General features: G+C 48.7%; 2 protein-coding genes across 4 annotated transcripts; one reads left to right on the forward strand and one right to left on the reverse strand.

Moving 5' to 3' along the window:
* Positions 1-351: 351 nt before the first annotated feature.
* FAHD1 (fumarylacetoacetate hydrolase domain containing 1) lies at positions 352-2,664 on the reverse strand. The gene is made up of 2 exons (XM_054995433.1): positions 2,597-2,664; positions 352-1,668 (listed from the first exon to the last, which is right to left on the reverse strand). The coding sequence occupies exon 2, from the start codon at positions 1,512-1,514 to the stop codon at positions 852-854; it is 663 nt and encodes a 220-aa protein (XP_054851408.1). The 5' UTR covers positions 1,515-1,668; positions 2,597-2,664; the 3' UTR covers positions 352-851.
* A 113-nt stretch (positions 2,665-2,777) lies between these two features.
* Positions 2,778-16,155, forward strand: LOC129338332 (hydroxyacylglutathione hydrolase, mitochondrial). 3 transcript variants are annotated; one of them, XM_054992462.1, is made up of 9 exons: positions 2,778-2,887; positions 7,133-7,314; positions 8,014-8,078; positions 9,055-9,172; positions 10,811-10,919; positions 11,059-11,162; positions 11,718-11,819; positions 12,829-12,908; positions 14,415-16,155. In XM_054992462.1, exons 1-9 carry the CDS (start codon positions 2,827-2,829, stop codon positions 14,512-14,514), a joined length of 921 nt encoding a protein of 306 aa, XP_054848437.1. In that variant the 5' UTR covers positions 2,778-2,826; the 3' UTR covers positions 14,515-16,155. The 3 variants fall into 3 exon arrangements, with proteins under 3 accessions (XP_054848437.1, XP_054848438.1, XP_054848439.1); XM_054992463.1 differs by having other exon boundaries at positions 2,795-3,308; XM_054992464.1 differs by lacking the exon at positions 2,778-2,887 and adding an exon at positions 5,084-5,184.
* The last annotated feature ends 210 nt before the right edge of the window (positions 16,156-16,365 follow it).

The following is a 16,365-nucleotide window of genomic DNA, read 5'->3' on the forward strand; positions in this document are numbered from 1 at the left end:
AAATGTATATGAGTGAACAATAAAAGTTATTTCTCTCTGTAAGCACGCTTTTTTTAAAAAAAATGTTTCCTAAAAGAAGCAGGGATGTAAGAAAGTTGCGGGTTTTGTAGTACGGTAATTGTTGGCTGATGAGCATTAGCTTTGGTATCACATCTCACATCAGCAACGAACTCACTGAACGAATGGCTCAGGCACTTCTCCCCAACCACCAAATCTGTGGTGCACGATAATGCTGTGGTGTAGTTTGCTACTTTATTGTAGAGGTTACTGTGTCAATGCAAGAGAAATGCTTTGTCAGGTATAAAAATGCTCGGTTTCGTTTGTTTCAGAGCCAACAGGAACATGGTAGTATAAATTGTCTAAAATTTATTATGATGGAAAAAAGCTTTCATTAATACCATCATATTTAATTCCATAGCAAAATACATATTTAATTCCATAGCAAAATACATTAAATTCTGTCATTTCTTGGCACATATTTTAATATGATTTTCCTTCAGGAGGCAACAGGTGCAGTCTAACACAACAGAAACAAATAGTTACTTTTTAAGAGAGGCCACAGCGAGGTTTGAAATCACTAGATAAACTTTTGAACGTTTCTGTTTCAAAGTTGTTTCTTCTACGTTCTCTCTTCTCTTGTACAACAAGGAAGGTTTGGCAAAGGGAGAGGGAATCTCATCTCATCCCCCCACCCCTGTTGTGTATGGGGGAAAGAGGAAGCAAAGGTCCATCCATGGGAGTTGCCCTAAGGGAAGGCGCTCAGCCTCTTCAGTCGCCCAGAAAAAGGACTGTGCGTGTGTCCCTTTTGTCCGAAGTAGCGAAGCTCTGTCCCTGAAAGGGGACCGTGTCGGTCATTTCTGCTCTTCCACTTTAAACCGCATGCTCAGCACTCCCTGGATCCCAGCTTCTATTTCATCATTCCCTTGCACAGCAGAAACCCCTTTGGGGCTCCCCGTCAATATGACATCCCCTTCCTCCAGTGTGATAATTCTGCTGATGTAGCTGATAATGTAGGGAATGGAGAAGATCATGACGGAGGTGTCTCCTTCTTGCCGCAACTCCCCATTCACTTTCAGCCAGATCTTCAGCTGATGGGGGTCTGGGATTTTCTCCTTGGGCACGAAATCACTGACTGGGCAGGAGGTGCTGAACCCTTTGGCTAAGGTCCAAGGAAGCCCTTTCTTCTTGCATTGTTCTTGGGTGTCCCTAGCTGTCATGTCCAAGCAGAGGGCATAACCTGCCACATGATCCATTGCAGCTTCTTTGGGAACCTCTTGCGCCCTTTTCCCAATCACCACCCCCAATTCCACCTCATGGTGCAGATTCCGGCAATAGTAGGGCCTGATGATGGGACAGCCTTCCCGGACGTAGGCGGAGGAGGGCTTGAGGAAGAAGACGGGCTCAGAGGGGACAGCTGTCTTCATCTCTTGGGCATGCTCTGCGTAATTCCGCCCCACACAGACAATATTTTTGCCCCACTCCCAGAATCTGGCCAGAGGTTTAGAAGAAGCCATCTTTCTCCTTCTGCAGTCACCCCTCTACAAAAGGATGAAGTCTGGGCCGAGCAGCAGGACTTTATGACAGATACGGCTAGTCAGCAAGGACACAATTTCTCCAGGCCAATTTCTCCAGTTCCTTTGTTTCTCAGCTGATGAAAAATAAACCAGTCTGTTTGATGAAAAAAATAAACAGTGGCAGACCTGTGAGGAGCACTGTAACGCAACCATACCCTTCCTCCAATTTCTTTTACAACCTGAAATTCTATACCAGCCCATCCTTCCTCCCCCTTTCCCTTTCCAGAAACATAATCCGTTTGCAGATGCATAAATGTGGGCGAGATCTTAGCTGTCTGCTTCTGTGTAAAGCTCCACACAGCTTCAGCGTCTGGCTACAGAAAAGTTCTCATGCAAAACAGATGGTGATCCCCACCCCACCCCACCCCGACTCTTGAGCCCCCATTGGTGAAGCTGTTGCACATTTGAGAACGCCCTAATAATTCTTAACATTTTATAAGTGTTCTGAGGTTGCAGAAACTTTTTCTTGCAGATCGTACAATAGTTCTGTAAGGCAGGTCAGCGCTGTGATGGATTTTTGTTTCCCACCACAAGGCCGTCGATGCCAGATAGCAAAACTGTTCCGTAAAAGGGGAAGTGCCCCATCAAGAGGCTCTACAGGTTCTGTGGCAGTGCCTTTGAGAGAAGGAACCGGGGGGATGTCCCCTCGGGGCTTCCCTATGCTCAAAAAGACACTTTTTATTAAAAAAAATTACAAACAATTCCCGGCCGATTCCAGACACTATGAAAAACAAACCCGCTACTGGGGCCAGCCTCAGGCTCTGCAGAGCATTCCTAAAGGGAGGCGCTCTGCACATGTTCTTAGCCGGATTTTGATTAGGTCTGCCTGGAATCCGCTGGAGGCGGGCGGGCGGGCGGACACGGCTGTCTGCTTCGGGCCCTCTGCAGCTGCTGGGGCCTAATTCTGCGCAAAAGGCTCCAAGGGCATTCCCTTTCTTTTGGGGAGAGGCTGCCGGGGACTCTGGTCCAAATGCGGCCCCGCCCTCGCGTTGGAAAGCTCCCGGTTGGCGAGCCGGGCCTACCTTGGCGGAGCGGCAAGCGAGCGGCGGCCCTGCGGCGCCCGTCCGAAGGAGGCGGCGGTCCCGGCGCGGACCCGCCTCCGCCAGCCGCGCGGGGTGGTGCCGCGGGCCGCGAAAGCGATTGGCTCCGCGGGCGGGTCAGGGAGGAGAGGCGAAGGGCCGGCGGGCGCCTGCGTCAGGCGAGGCGAGGCGAGGCGGGCGGCGCGGGGCGCACGGTGGCCGCCGCCCGGACCATGGTCTGCGGGGGAGGCGGGAGGCTGGGCGCCGCGCTGCTGCTCCTGGGGCTCCGCTCGGGTGAGTGGGCGGCGGGCACCGCCTGGCGTGCGCATCGGCTCGGCGGGGCCTCCCGCGGGGGCCCCTCCGCTTCCTAGCTCCCGCCGGGGTGGGCGGGGGAGCCTTGGCCCCGGTCTCCCGGCGCTCCTGCCGGGCAGGGGCGAGGCGAGGGCGGAGCAAGCAGGAGAACACCCCCCCCCCCATCTCCGGCGCCCTTAAGCGCGCTTGGAGCACGGCTGTGGGTCGGGGCGGCTCGCTCTTTTAGCGGGAGACATCCACGCAGCGCCTGCGGAGGGACTTGCAGCGAGGAGAGAGCCCTGGTGAATTAGGGTTTCCAACCTCCCGGTGGGGCCTGGAGATCTCCCGGAATTACAGCTGATCTCCAGGCTGCGGAGATGGGGTCCCCTGGAGAAAATGGCGGCTTCAGAGGGCAAACTCGACGGTATGCCATGGATTCTAGGGGAAATCTCCCCCCCCCCAATTCTCCTTTCCACGTGCACTGCCCCCCCCCCCCGCAAGATCTCCAAGAATTTCCCGGGTTGGAGTTGGCAACCTTAGAATGTGCAGTGTGTGGACAGACTTATGCCAACTTTCATTCCCCCCCCCCCCGGCCTTGTGTTTCTTTCTTTTCCTTGTTCTTTTGAAAGTACGAATATATACATGAGGGACTTGCGTTGCTTCTAATTGTAAAGAATGTCTAATTTGTATTATTTTCTCCTCCCCGCTCTTTATTCCCTTCCCCCTATGGCCAGTGCAGCTGCAACATATGAATCCTTCCATGTCTTTTGTATTCTGGAATCCTTCCCTTTCATATTTAGTAGCTGATTTGCTTGGGGCGAATCCTGCAGCTTCCTGGTGTTAGACAACTCTGTGAGTGCCAGGCATGCAGCTAGCTGAGCAGGTCCCCTGCCTCTTTCTGCCTGTACAGGGGGGTGGGGAATCCCAGGGGAAGCAAGCGACTCCCCGCCCGCCCACCCACCCCCACTCCCGCAATTTATGATAGGCCTAGATTTGGCAGCCTCCAGGTAGGGCCTGGAGATCTCCTGAAATTTTTCTGATCTCCAGAGATCAGTTTCCCCGGAGAAAACAGCAGCTTTGGAGAGTGGGCTCTATGACATTAGACCCCTCCCCACCCCTCCCCAGGCTGCACCCACAAAGTGTCCAGGAGTTCGCCACTCTGGGTTCGCTGGTGGCACCCTGGAGGCACGTGAGAGGGTGGAGATGCAACCCGGCCTGGCTGGATCGTGGAGATCGCAGGCATCAAAACAGTTTCCCCAGCTCCTGACCGGCAGGTGCTTGAAGTGTAACTAAAACTGACATCATTTGCCAGCAAGGGGGCCTGGCGTTGCTGCCTGGGCCTCTCTGCTGCCTACATGGCGCAAGGAAGTCCTGCCCCTTGAGCTTCATGGTGTTCAAAAGAAACTTCAGACGGCCCTTTTGACTGGCATGTGGGGCAGCCCAGGCAGCGGAGGTTCCCGGCCACAGGTGGGAGTGCTTGCACAGCACGGTCCCTTAGATGCAGTTATGGGCCAAAATTCTTTTGGGATTCTTGGCAAAGGGTTCTAGCTTCCCATTAACGCAGGATTTTTAGTTTTGCAAGGTATTGTTGCACGTTACACGATCCTGCGTCCTTGATTGCTCTCTTTCCTCTTACACAAATTGGGGCCTGAGGCTGAGAAAGGGGAGTCGCCTTCCCAAGTTCACTCAGCGGGGGCAGGAATTGAACCTCTGTTGTCCGGATCCAGGAAGTCCTTGCTTCCAAATGTTTGCCTTCACTGCAAACTGCCTAGATGTGTGCTTTAAGGGGGCTACAACGCTGCTGTGCCCTTCAGGAGTGTTGCATATATTACTGAGAGCATATGTGTGGTGTGCTTTGAGAAATGCACTTGGTAGGTGCTCAGTATGCCCCTCCTGTGATGTTTCACTCCCCAAATGTCTGTGAGATGGGGAAGAGTCCCTTGGGCACATTAGGCGTAAGGAGAGGAGCAACCCTGGGGGTGGGGAGGGAGGGAGGGAGCGCCCATACACATCTTGGGTGCGAAACAGGTTTTTCAGTTTGGAGAGCCACCTCTGTCAGCAGAGTGTCATTACGGAGGTTGCGTCTCTCTGACTCAGCACATTTTGGACTGCAGCGCGGAGAAGTCTTGGCTGGTTGCAGGGACTCCGGATGGCTTAGCACACAGGCTGAAAACAGCCTTTTCTTCTGCTTTATGCTAGGAAGTGCTCATCTTTTGAAGCTCCCCTGATTCTTGCATTTTCTGCTGCCTGGCTACTGCCTCGTTCTGCTCTGGCCCTTTAGAGGGGGACCTGCCAAACAGGTGATGGAAAATGACCGGGGGCAGGGGAGGGGGTGCCACAATCGCGATCTTGTTGGGTTAACTGGCATTGGAGTAGTGTTGTGTAATGCCACAATACTGGCTCCTTGGAGTGGGAATGGAGTGACTTGCTTGCTTTTAGAGTGTGATAGGGGCATGCAGGGTTGGGAAGGGGTCAGAGAAGAAGCAATCTGATTTTTCCTGCAACTGGCAGTCTTTACTTGCTGGCGGGAGTGGTGCATTACAGGAGTTTGATGCGCCCCTTAGAACAAGACTGACTGGAAGGCTTGGAGGGAGATCTCTTTTCTAGAAAGAACAAAATGGGAGTAAATGACCCTTCACACGGCAGGATTTGACACTGTTTGATCAATTGTCTCTCGGTGTGTCGTCATAGGAAAAAAGAATGTATGTAACTTCTTGGAACTGGTGACAGGAGTTCCGGCCACATGGCTGGCATTTAAATGCCAGCAGGCGGGCCGTGTTACCCTGTTATCATGCTGTGACAGCTGTGACCAGAATTCCTTAAAGTTTGTGAGAAGTTTGAATGCTGTTTCAGAGAAGCACGTTGGTAAAATAGATGGTCTTGCATAATATCCTCTCTGTATAGCATGATGAAAATGTCAGTATTTTTGTCTTCCCAACATGCTGTCTTTCAACTAAATTAATGAAGCTTGTGAGAGAGGGTTTTTACGAGTGAGAATAAGCTTACTGTGCACATCAGGGCACAGATTCAGTGGTGTGCTTGCCAGTGACAAATTAATGAGTAAACTCTCTCCATTCTGACATAAAAGTGGGCTGTTGGTTTTGTTCTTTGGAAGGGTCTCTTCCTTTGTTTGTATACCTGTAGAAGTGTCAGGCCAAATATTTTATGGTGAATCAGTAGCTTGTAACTTTAGATCGTCTGTTAATTAACCTACTTATGGGAAATGGAATGACACAAGTGCAGATTGACACATCCCCAAATTTACCCATCTGTTGAAAAGTAAGTTCCACATGTAGAAATATGCCCTGGAGGTGAAATGCTTCTGGGTCCATTGCAAATGTGAAGGAAAAGTCTTCTGAAAGACACCAAAACTCCTGAAATGACACCTACCATTTTCCTGGTCAGATTTCTGTCTTCTGAGCAGAATTAATTAGCTTGACTGAGCAGGGATGCAAAGTGCAGAAAATTAGTACCTGTAGTACAAGAAAAGTTCTATATCCCAATTATTGATGTTACAGCTGCTAATTTTATGCACTTTGCACCCTTGCGCTATCAAGCTAATGATAGCATGTATTCTAGCTAGCTTCCTGTCACTCTGATTTGCAATACCCCTCCGACCCTCTGCCTGGATTATAAAAACTCCTTCCTTTTTCCTCTGCTCATATCTTACTGAGGAAGCTTTGATGCTTGAAAGCTCATATCTTGGAAATCTAGTTGGTCTTTAAGGTACTATTGAATCCAGATCTTACTCTTCAACTGCAGACCAGCATGGCTTCCCACTTGAAACCATCTACAAGCTTATTCACAAAGCATTTCAAAACTGAGTTCAGAGGGAGCTTGCAAAATGGAGCCTGCAGTATTGTTTGGAGCTTGTTCTTGGGTGTTGCCAATCTTTGGTTTGCTGATGTATTAACCTGGCAAAATAAGATGTGGTGACTGTATGAGTGATAACGAAACATGTGTTTGCTTTGTTTATGAAAGTATACCTATTCTGCCGTTTTCTGATTTATCAGAATTCCCAGTCAGTTGGCTTTTAACTCTTTTGGCTCCCTTGAAAGCCATCTTGCCTGTGTTTTGACAGTTGAACGGTCTCGTCCCAAAATTCTCTCCTTCACTAGTTCTAAGGAGCATTCTGTCACAGACGCAGCCTAGGGTATAGTGGCAAACACGGTCCTAGTTTGGCTCTTGGTACTCAACTGAGGGCTTTCCATGGGCTAAATATTGGTGTTTTTCATTTGTCTTCCAAAGGTCTGCCACACTTTCGGGGCAGCTTCCTACATACAGAATTCAAGGAGAGACCATCCAAGGTGGTCTCGCAGGTCAAAATGAAAGTGGAGATCCTCCCAGCCCTCACGGACAACTACATGTACCTCATCATTGATGAGGAAACCAAGCAAGCTGCCATTGTTGATCCAGTGCAACCCCAGAAGGTATCTTCATGGCCGCTCTCCTCCATCCTGCATTTCCAGTCTTGGGACTACAGCAGGAGCACTTCGGGTTGATCAGATTCACCTTTGGAGATCTTGGAATCCATGATAATGAAAGATCCATTGGGAATGGTTTCTTAGATTAATAACTCCAAAGCAGCCCTAAAAAATACAAAATAAGTTCACATGCGGTATTATAAGAAATATTTATAAATATAGTATGGAATTCAGTTACCAGTATTTGGTAGACTCATGTCATGTGTATTTGCCTCTCTGTGTTGTTCTTTTGGATGCTGCCAAAGATTAAGTCGATAGTGATGTGACCAGTTCTAAGTTACAAAGTGAGGTCACTTCCTTTGGTGAAAATAACCTCTAAATTTTCCGAGACAGTGGGAGATAAAGATCATGAGGACGGGCCATTAACTGGACTTCCATTTCCGTGCAAGATGTGGATTGCTGTGCTTGCTTATCCGATAAATGTCGTCCACAGAGGCATTGCACAATCTAAGGCATGTTTCTCAGAGCAAAGAATCTAGGGTCACACTTGAGCAAAGTAACCAGTTGGGTCCCTTGTGCAGTTGTACGCGCCTGTCTATGATCTACTCTTGTTTCCCCAGAGAAAAGCTAAGGGGACTTTAATTGCAAGTGAAGGAGGTTACGTGTAAGAGCATTAATAAGTTCCTTTTCATTCTGTGTCTACAGGTTGTAGATGCAGTCAGAAAACACGGGGTGAAGCTCACCACTGTTCTAACCACCCATCATCACTGGTAACCTTGTTTGTTATATGATATTTTTTAAAGAAAAAGGCTTTGAGCCTGCAATATGTTCATGATGTTTTGGTTCAAGTTGACAGCTCATTTTTCCTTTCATCTCCCCTGGGTCTTCTGATGTGCCATAATTTAGCACAACTAGAAACAGAGGTCAAGTGTATGAAATTTTCTTTTGGGATGACTTGGGGCATATCTGCAGTGCAAGTCCATCTAAGGAACTTTGGAAATGGGAGTTCCATGCAGGAAAAGGAAGTTCAATGGAAACACTGCCTGTGCCTTTGGCAAGACGGAATCCCCCCCCCCAAGTTGTTTGGGAATGGCTGTGGCTGTTAGCCAGATTTAATTTGATTTAAAAGTAGCTTAAACTTGGTGGTGGGAGTAGAGATGGGCAGGAACCAGAAAAAACCCAAACCATGCGGTTTGTGGTTCATCACGTTTCACGAACCACAAACTTTCACGACCCTGCCCCGGTTCACAAATCGGTTCATTTTGGTACGTGAAAATATCACTTCCAGGGCCAGCAAATCACCACTTCCAGGTCAGCAGAAGGTCACTTCCGGGTCAGCAGAAGGTCTTCAGGAAGTCCATCCCCTGTTGCCTAGGAAACTGATTGATCGGTGCCAGAAATGGGATCTGACAAACCTCTGGTTCATGAATCATAAACTGGCCTGGTTTGTTACGAATTTTGGTTCATATTTCGGTTCGTGCCCATCTCTAGGAGGGAGGATGTGAACTTCCAAGATCTGATCAGCTGCTGTACTTGGTTCACAAAGTGATTTCACCTTCTGAGTGGTACTTCTTGCCTCATAGAAGAAACTGCTGGATCAGGCTATAAGATACATTTAAAAATAACTAAAACAAGCAATGTCTAAGTCCAAAGAAAGGAATCAAGTGGACGGATGTGCGCATTATTGGAGAACTACCACTTACTGTGTTTTCTTCATCTCTAAAGTCTGCCATTTTGACCTTCTAGGGACCATGCCGGTGGCAATGAGAAACTGGTCAAGATGGCACCGGGGTTACAAGTGTACGGGGGAGATAGCAGGGTTGGAGCCCTCACCGAGAAGGTCTCTCATCTAATGTCATTTCAGGTAACAATTTTTAAAGGGGGAAACCATGTGTGGCCAGACACCTTTTGAAACAGATGTTCTACTCGAGCGCTGATGTGCATGATGAGTGCCCCAACCATGGCAACTCGGTGTGTATTTTTTCCCTTTGCTTACGGTCCTGTTTGGCTTGTAGAGAATGGGCCGGTTGGCTTGGACTGACTTTGTGGTTTGTTTATTGAAGTGAAGAGGGACAGATTCGTTGATGTGAAGTGGCAGGCACAGTGGCTCCTCGAATCAAATGAATCGGCTGGCCTGTTTGTTGCAAATGTGGAGCTTCTGTGGGGAAATGGTGGGGGGGGGGGGCAAAGGCTTTTGTCCCAAGCAGGGCAGCAGTCCCGTGTCCTGTTCCCCTTCTGAAGATGGCTGCAGGCACCTACTGTAGGAAGTCTGTCACCCGCCAAATTCAGTAAAAGGATTCTTGAGAGCACAAACGTTTCAAGACTTCTTTCTGCCTGCAAAGCCTTTTACTGCGAATGAAAGTGCATTCGTTCATTCGTGCTTTCCCCTCTTGACCTGAGACCCCTCCACATCCAGCTGTCTGAGGATGCGGTGAGTACTTTCTTCCAGAATTGTGCCCTTGTGCCTATTCTGGGAGGAGGAGCAGAGAGGGGGGCTCTTGTACTTGTAGGGCCTTGACGACAGGCTGTCATGTTAACTGACCCACACACATGCAGCTGGCACAGCATGCACAGGATAATACCATGAGCGAGATGTATCTTTTCTTCTTTTTTGATGATGCTGGATGCAAGTTTTTGAGTTTCTACAGATCTCTTCAGATAGTAGAATGGATGCTTATTGTCCTCCATCTACACTTTGGCGTGGCAAGGATTGTGTGTCAGATGGTGGCAAAACTTCGGGACCTCAAATTTCCAAATCCCCAAGAAATTGTCTCCTGTGTGTTGCTTGATTGGGGAGCACGTGTGCTCTCTGAGGTCAACTGCTAGCACTTTTAATGTTTCATGTATGTGCCAACTTAGGACAATGTGAACAGGTGACTTTTACACTTAAAAGAAGATTTAGTATTGCTGCATGTATTGTATGTAATGGTAAAAGAAACTACAATTGTATCTTAATGTGTATGTTGGGCATGGTGGTTGTATCATAATACCCTTGAAAAAGAAGACAAAGCTTAAAATGTACTGGGCCATTTGCAAAAAACAAAACCCATTCCTTCCAATTCCTTTTTAATTTTTGCCCTGTGCCACGTTAGAACAGCCACACAAAAGGTGCTGCGACAAGGATTCCCGCAACTGAGAGGCTTGCCGCAGTACAAACCTGAGCATGCTTTGGAAGTGTTCTTTCTGTTCAGAATGGGTGTAGATCCAGCCTTTTCCACCCATTTAACATTTTTCGGGGTGTGTGTGTGTGGTTAAATTGTATGTATTAGCTATCCAAGCCTTGTTTTGGGGGGGGGGTGTATAAAAAAAGATCATCTTGCCAGCCATTTGGCCTACGGAAGAGTTCTGTGCTAAGTGGAAGTTTGCCTGCTCCTCAGCCGCTTCCGGGGTGCCTGCTTTCGCTTTGCTTCTCTCTGCCTTGGAGGGTGTTTGGAGCTGAGAATTGCTAGCTTGCTCTGGCTTGACTTGCTGCTAGTGACCGGGGCGTTTCTCTCTTTCCAAGGTGGGCTCCCTCAGTGTGAAATGCCTCTCCACCCCCTGCCATACATCTGGACACATCTGTTATTTCGTGACCACGCCTGGCAGCTCTGAGCCCCCTGCCGTTTTCACAGGTGAGGAGTTGGGTAGGACTGTGCGTGCTCTGACTGCTGCCCTCAGACCAGCTCGCAGTGGCTTGGCTCGGGCCCCTTCTCCAGCCTTGCCCTCCCTGGTTGTGTGAGCCCTCTCTCTCTTTCTCTCTCTCTGCTCCAGGGGACACCCTGTTTGTGGCTGGCTGTGGGAAGTTCTTTGAAGGAACCCCTGAGGAAATGTACAGAGCCCTCCTCGACATTTTGGGACGCCTCCCACCGGAAACGGTACCATGCTGGCGCTTTCTCTTTTTATGGGTGGGCGGGCCTACCCAGGGCTTTTTTTCTGGGAAAAGAGGTGGTGGAACTCAAGATCGCACAATCATGTCAATCTGGGTCAGCTGGAACAGGGGAGGGGGGGAGTTTTGTAAAGTTTAAATCGCCCTCCGTAAAAATGGTCACATGGCCGGTGGCCCCACCCCCTGATCTCCAGACAGAAGGGAGTTTAGATTGCCATGGAGGGCAACCTCAACTCCCCTCTGTCTGGAGATCAGGGGGCGGGGCAACCGGCCATGTGACCATTTTTAAGAGGTGCCGGAACTCTATTCCACCGCGTTCCAGCTGAAAAAAAGCCCCGAGCCTACCTATAGTAAAATAGGAGGCGCTGTGGCTCAGTGGTAGAGCATCTGCTCAGCAGGCAGAAGGTCCCTGGTTCCGTCCCTGGCATCTCCAGCTAAAAGGGTCAGGCAGCCTCTCTGAACGAAGCTGGAACAGCTGCCTTGTAACTTCAGGGGTCTGTAATTCTCATTCTCTCTCTCTCACCTGACTCCCAATTCCTCCTAGAAAGTCTACTGTGGTCATGAATATACGATCAACAACTTAAAATTTGCCAGGCACGTGGAGCCCAGCAACGCTGCCATCCAGCAGAAGCTCTTCTGGGCAAAGGCAAGTGGGTCGTCGTCCTCCTTCCTTGGGAGGACTGAAGGGGGTGATGCTCTATGTATTGTCGAAGGCTTTCACGGCCGGAGAACGATGGTTGTTGTGGGTTTTCCGGGCTGTATTGCCGTGGTCTTGGCATTGTAGTTCCTGACGTTTCGCCAGCAGCTGTGGCTGGCATCTTCAGAGGTGTAGCACCAAAAGACAGAGATCTCTCAGTGTCACAGTGTGGAAAAGATGTAGGTTAGCACATCAAGCACCAATCCATATGCAAAAGAACCTCCTCAGGATACAGTGAAGCCTCCCGCCATTAGTACTCCACACCCTGGGAGACTCTTACAGGATGACTCAGCTCAACTCCACCCCTCCTGAGTAGATATAAATGACCTACATCTTTTCCACACTGTGACACTGAGAGATCTCTGTCTTTTGGTGCTACACCTCTGAAGATGCCAGCCACAGCTGCTGGCGAAACGTCAGGAACTACAATGCCAAGACCACGGCAATACAGCCCGGAAAACCCACAACAACCATCGGGGTGATGCTCTGTTTGGCAGGGCTTGTCTCTGAGCATTTCTGCACCTGAGCAAGCCCTCCTCTAGTGGGCATTCGTTCTTGCCTCTGGAGCCCAGGTTTGTATTCAAATAGTTACATTTTGCATTTCTCCCTTGAAAGGGGTCCGAGGCTTTTGCATGGGGGGTACTCTTCGTCCACCGGAGTGGAGGCATTGCACAGCAGAATCCTAAATACGAGATGTAACTAAATTACACAGCCATCGTTTAGTTTAAATGAAAGATAACACATACTTTCAAGATCATTTAAGAATGTGCATCCCAATGCCTTTGGCTGGAAGTTGGCAGCAGAATGATTCCTAGCAGAGCATTTGGGTGACTGCTGCCAGGGGTGCCTTTCCTTATGTTAGGGGGGTGGGGGGGTGTCTGGGATCTCTCCAGAAAACCTTGGGACCTCTTTCAGCATCCAAAGCACTTTTTGGAGCCCTCATTTCCTGCTTCCATAGGCCAAATACGACAGCGGAGAGCCTACCATCCCGTCGACCATTGGGGAGGAGTTCACCTACAACCCGTTCATGAGAGTGAGGTAATGTGTGTGTTCTTTCTAGCAGGGAGCCCCAGATGGTGAGAGGGGTGTGCCTATTGGAGGGCTGAATGGGGGATCAGTTGTCTGAAAGAGAGAAGGGATTTGCGATACCCCAGAGGACCCTGGGCCCTTTATAGCCAGTGTAGTAGAGTGGTTAGGTTGACAGGCGAGACTCTTGCAAATCCCCTCTTGGTGGTATGAGTGTCACCTACCTCACAGGGTGGTCAGGAGGATAAAATGTGAAAGGAGAACCAAGTTTGTTTCTCCGAGTTCCCTGGAGAGAAGGCAGGATGAAATGTGTTAACTAGAATCTAGCTCCCAATTTTAAGAACTCTTATGTTTAAAAATTAAAGAAACATACATAACTGAAGATTGTTTCAGGTGTAATAGAAGAGCAAGATTCAAGTCCAGTAGCACCTTAAAGACCAACTAAAGAAGGGAGCTTTGACTCTCAAAAGCTCATACACTGGAAATCAGGTTGGTCTTTAGGGTGCTATTGGACCTGAATGGATAACCAAAATCACTATTGATGGTTGTTGTGGGTTTTCCGGGCTGTATTGCCGTGGTCTTGGCATTGTAGTTCCTAACGTTTCGCCAGCAGCTGTGGCTGGCATCTTCAGAGGTGTAGCACTTCAGAGGTGTAGCAGAGGTGTAGCACTTTTGGTGCTACACCTCTGAAGATGCCAGCCACAGCTGCTGGCGAAACGTCAGGAACTACAATGCCAAGACCACGGCAATACAGCCCGGAAAACCCACAACAGCCATCGTTCTCCGGCCGTGAAAGCCTTCGACAAAATCACTATCAATTGCAGTTTTTTGAAAAACCAAGTTCTTCGCTTCTTTACTGTCCTGAGCTTGGAGGTCCTTGGCCCTCATCGTAGTTGTGTGGATGAAGCAAAGGAACTCTGCACATGCTCGGGCATTCTTTTATCACTGCATCCAATATTGCCTGGAGCCCACAATTTCATGCTTACCATGAGTCTGCAAGCATCTTAACAGCGGAAAGAAGAGTCTTGCTGAACCAACAAGGTCCCGCGTCTCCGTTTCCCGTGGTGTCCAGTCAAATGCTTCTGGCAAACTCACAAGCAGGCCAAGGAAGTGTCAGTCCCCACCCCAGCCTCTGGACAGAGACTGTCATGGCAAACAGCCATTGTCTAACATCTCCCCTTCTGTGTGGCTTTGGCTTTTTAAAAGCATCAGGACTAGAAGTCATAATTTTATGGGGCTGAATTCCGTATGTTGATTGATCATCTGCCTCAGTGGGCTTCTTTGCAGCATACAATAGCCTTAATGATGTGTTTGTGTGAATTTTGGGGCGTGGGTGAGTGCGCAAATTATAAGGCATTCAACTGAAGTATTTGAATTTTACAGTGCAATCCTAAGAAAAGTTAATCCGGTCTAACTCTATTGATTTCAATGGGCTTAGGCTGGTTTAACTTTTCTTAGGATTGCTCTGTTAGTAACATGTGAATCTGTCTTTGATTTCCCCCCCCCCGCTCCTGCCAGAGAGGCAACCGTGCAACGACACGCCCGGGAAACAGACCCCATCCGGACAATGGGAAGTATCCGGAAAGAGAAAGACAGTTTCCGAGTGCCCAAAGAGTGAAATCTCAACCCTGATGCTCTGCTGCTCCTGAAGAATAATACATATTAATTTAGTTATGGAAGTTCAATTGCTCTGTTCCATTTGCAATCATTCATGTATAGAAAATATTTTAATTTTGTGTTAAAAGGAAGAAAAAAAAAGAAAAAACCCTCAAGGCACTTTGTGGTGGTTGGAGATGTTCTATATGCTATTTAAAAGATGTTACAATCTATCTATTTGTCTATCTCTGGGATTTTAACCTGTGTATAGCAATACTTTGTGCCTCCCCCCCCCTTTAAAAGCATGGATGAATTCTGGACAGGGAGACCAGCAACTGATGTTCTGTAACGGGGCAAAATGTGGATTAAGTTGGGCATGGGGGATTATCTGAGCTTTCTTCTCTTGTTTATTTCTTTCTTGGCAAGAAAACCACCTGTGGGGACTGGAACAAACCCTTCTGATTTGGTACCTTGTGGTACAACTCTCAGCTGTATAGCCGTGTGTGTGTGTGTGTGTGTGTGTGTGTGTGTGTGTTCCTTCTGCAGCAACTCAGAAGGGTTTCAGAAAAAACAATCTTTGTGGCTTTGTGCTGGAAGCTCTTGGGTCAGCCCCCCCCCCCCACGACTTCTTGAGCATGCAAGTGTGTTGGCTCCGCTGGGAAACACCCAGAAATGGCGTATCTTTCGTTGGGGCTGTAAAGATTGCTCAGCTGTGCAGACCCTACCAGCTCTACTGGAGCTTGTGATTCAGCCACATGGTGAGCAGCACACATCAGTTTCCTCGAGGATCTGGCACGCAAGTGAGAAGCAGGCTTCTAGCAAAGTGCAAAGTCAAGTGCAAAGGTGCGAAGCCCAGCTTTGGTTTTGCTCCAGCTGATAAAGTACATGGCATCTGGTCGACACGGAGTAAACTGTGTGGAAAGACAGAGGCAACGGGTTGGTTTTCTTGGAATGAAGAGCATTGGTCTGAATGCAGCTGAAGCCAAATGGTTCCAATTCAAATTGTTTTGTTTCAACCCTATTTTTTCTGTCATGGCTTCCAGACAAGGAATGGTGGGAGCTCCTGTCCTCAGAAATGAACAGAACCTGCTAGCAAAACGGCCACTGGCATTTGGTGGAACCCTGGAGCACTTTTTTAAAATTACCCCTTATTCTTTGCTGACTAGACTTAATGTTTCTCAGTTTATTCTGTAGAAACAGCCTACACAGATGAATTGTCTGTTGTTCCATGTAGATGCACTTAAAATGTTATATATAATTGCTATAAAGGAGAGCTCAGGTGTAGCAGCAGGAGGATTTTGTCCCCAGAACCCACTTGGGACAGGTTTTAAAATTGGCAGCTTCCCTCAAGGAAGCCAGGAAGGCTCCAGGAAATAGCTGAAGCTTATACCTTGGACACGTGCATGTGAAGAGTTACGTGCAAATACCAATTGAGTACAAAGTAGTAGTTTTGTCTTGGGGGCGGGAGGGTGCCTCTTTGGTGTGTCCACAGGTAGATCTGTAAGCCTGGCCAAAGCAAGAGGAGAAACCCCCGTCTGTGGACTGTTTAGTGAAAGGGCTGCCCTCGAGTGTGGCTGCGGTGGCTCCCTGAATTCTGTGTTGGGAGATAGCCGGGGCCTTTTGGACAAGACCTTTGTTCTCAATAAATGTCTCTTGCACTTGAGTGGTCTGATTTTGTCATTTAACTCTTGAGGCAAGATTTCCACCAGAAAAAGATGGGCCAATCACCACAAAGAACCATGGCCACAGTCCGTTTAGCTGTATGCCCAGTGTGTATCCTGGGACTGTACACGAGTGTAGAAAAGAGGTTGTGTGTGCCAACAGGTCCCTCCTCTGCTATCCTCCCCCATATGTGCCCCCATGCCCGCCTCAT

This window comes from Eublepharis macularius, chromosome 12, assembly GCF_028583425.1.
Source record: "Eublepharis macularius isolate TG4126 chromosome 12, MPM_Emac_v1.0, whole genome shotgun sequence".
NCBI lineage: Eukaryota > Metazoa > Chordata > Lepidosauria > Squamata > Eublepharidae > Eublepharis > Eublepharis macularius.

What these genes read in the sequence shown, in the direction of transcription:
- LOC129338332 (XM_054992462.1), top strand. Translation starts at nt 2,827, where the DNA reads ATGGTCTGCGGGGGAGGCGGGAGGCTGGGCGCCGCGCTGCTGCTCCTG. An exon ending in CTAACCACCCATCATCACTG is followed by an intron (nt 8,079 to 9,054) that starts GTAACCTTGTTT and finishes TTGACCTTCTAG; the next exon opens with GGACCATGCCGGTGGCAATG. An exon ending in CTCATCTAATGTCATTTCAG is followed by an intron (nt 9,173 to 10,810) that starts GTAACAATTTTT and finishes TCTCTTTCCAAG; the next exon opens with GTGGGCTCCCTCAGTGTGAA.
- FAHD1 (XM_054995433.1), bottom strand. Translation starts at nt 1,514, where the DNA reads ATGGCTTCTTCTAAACCTCTGGCCAGATTCTGGGAGTGGGGCAAAAAT.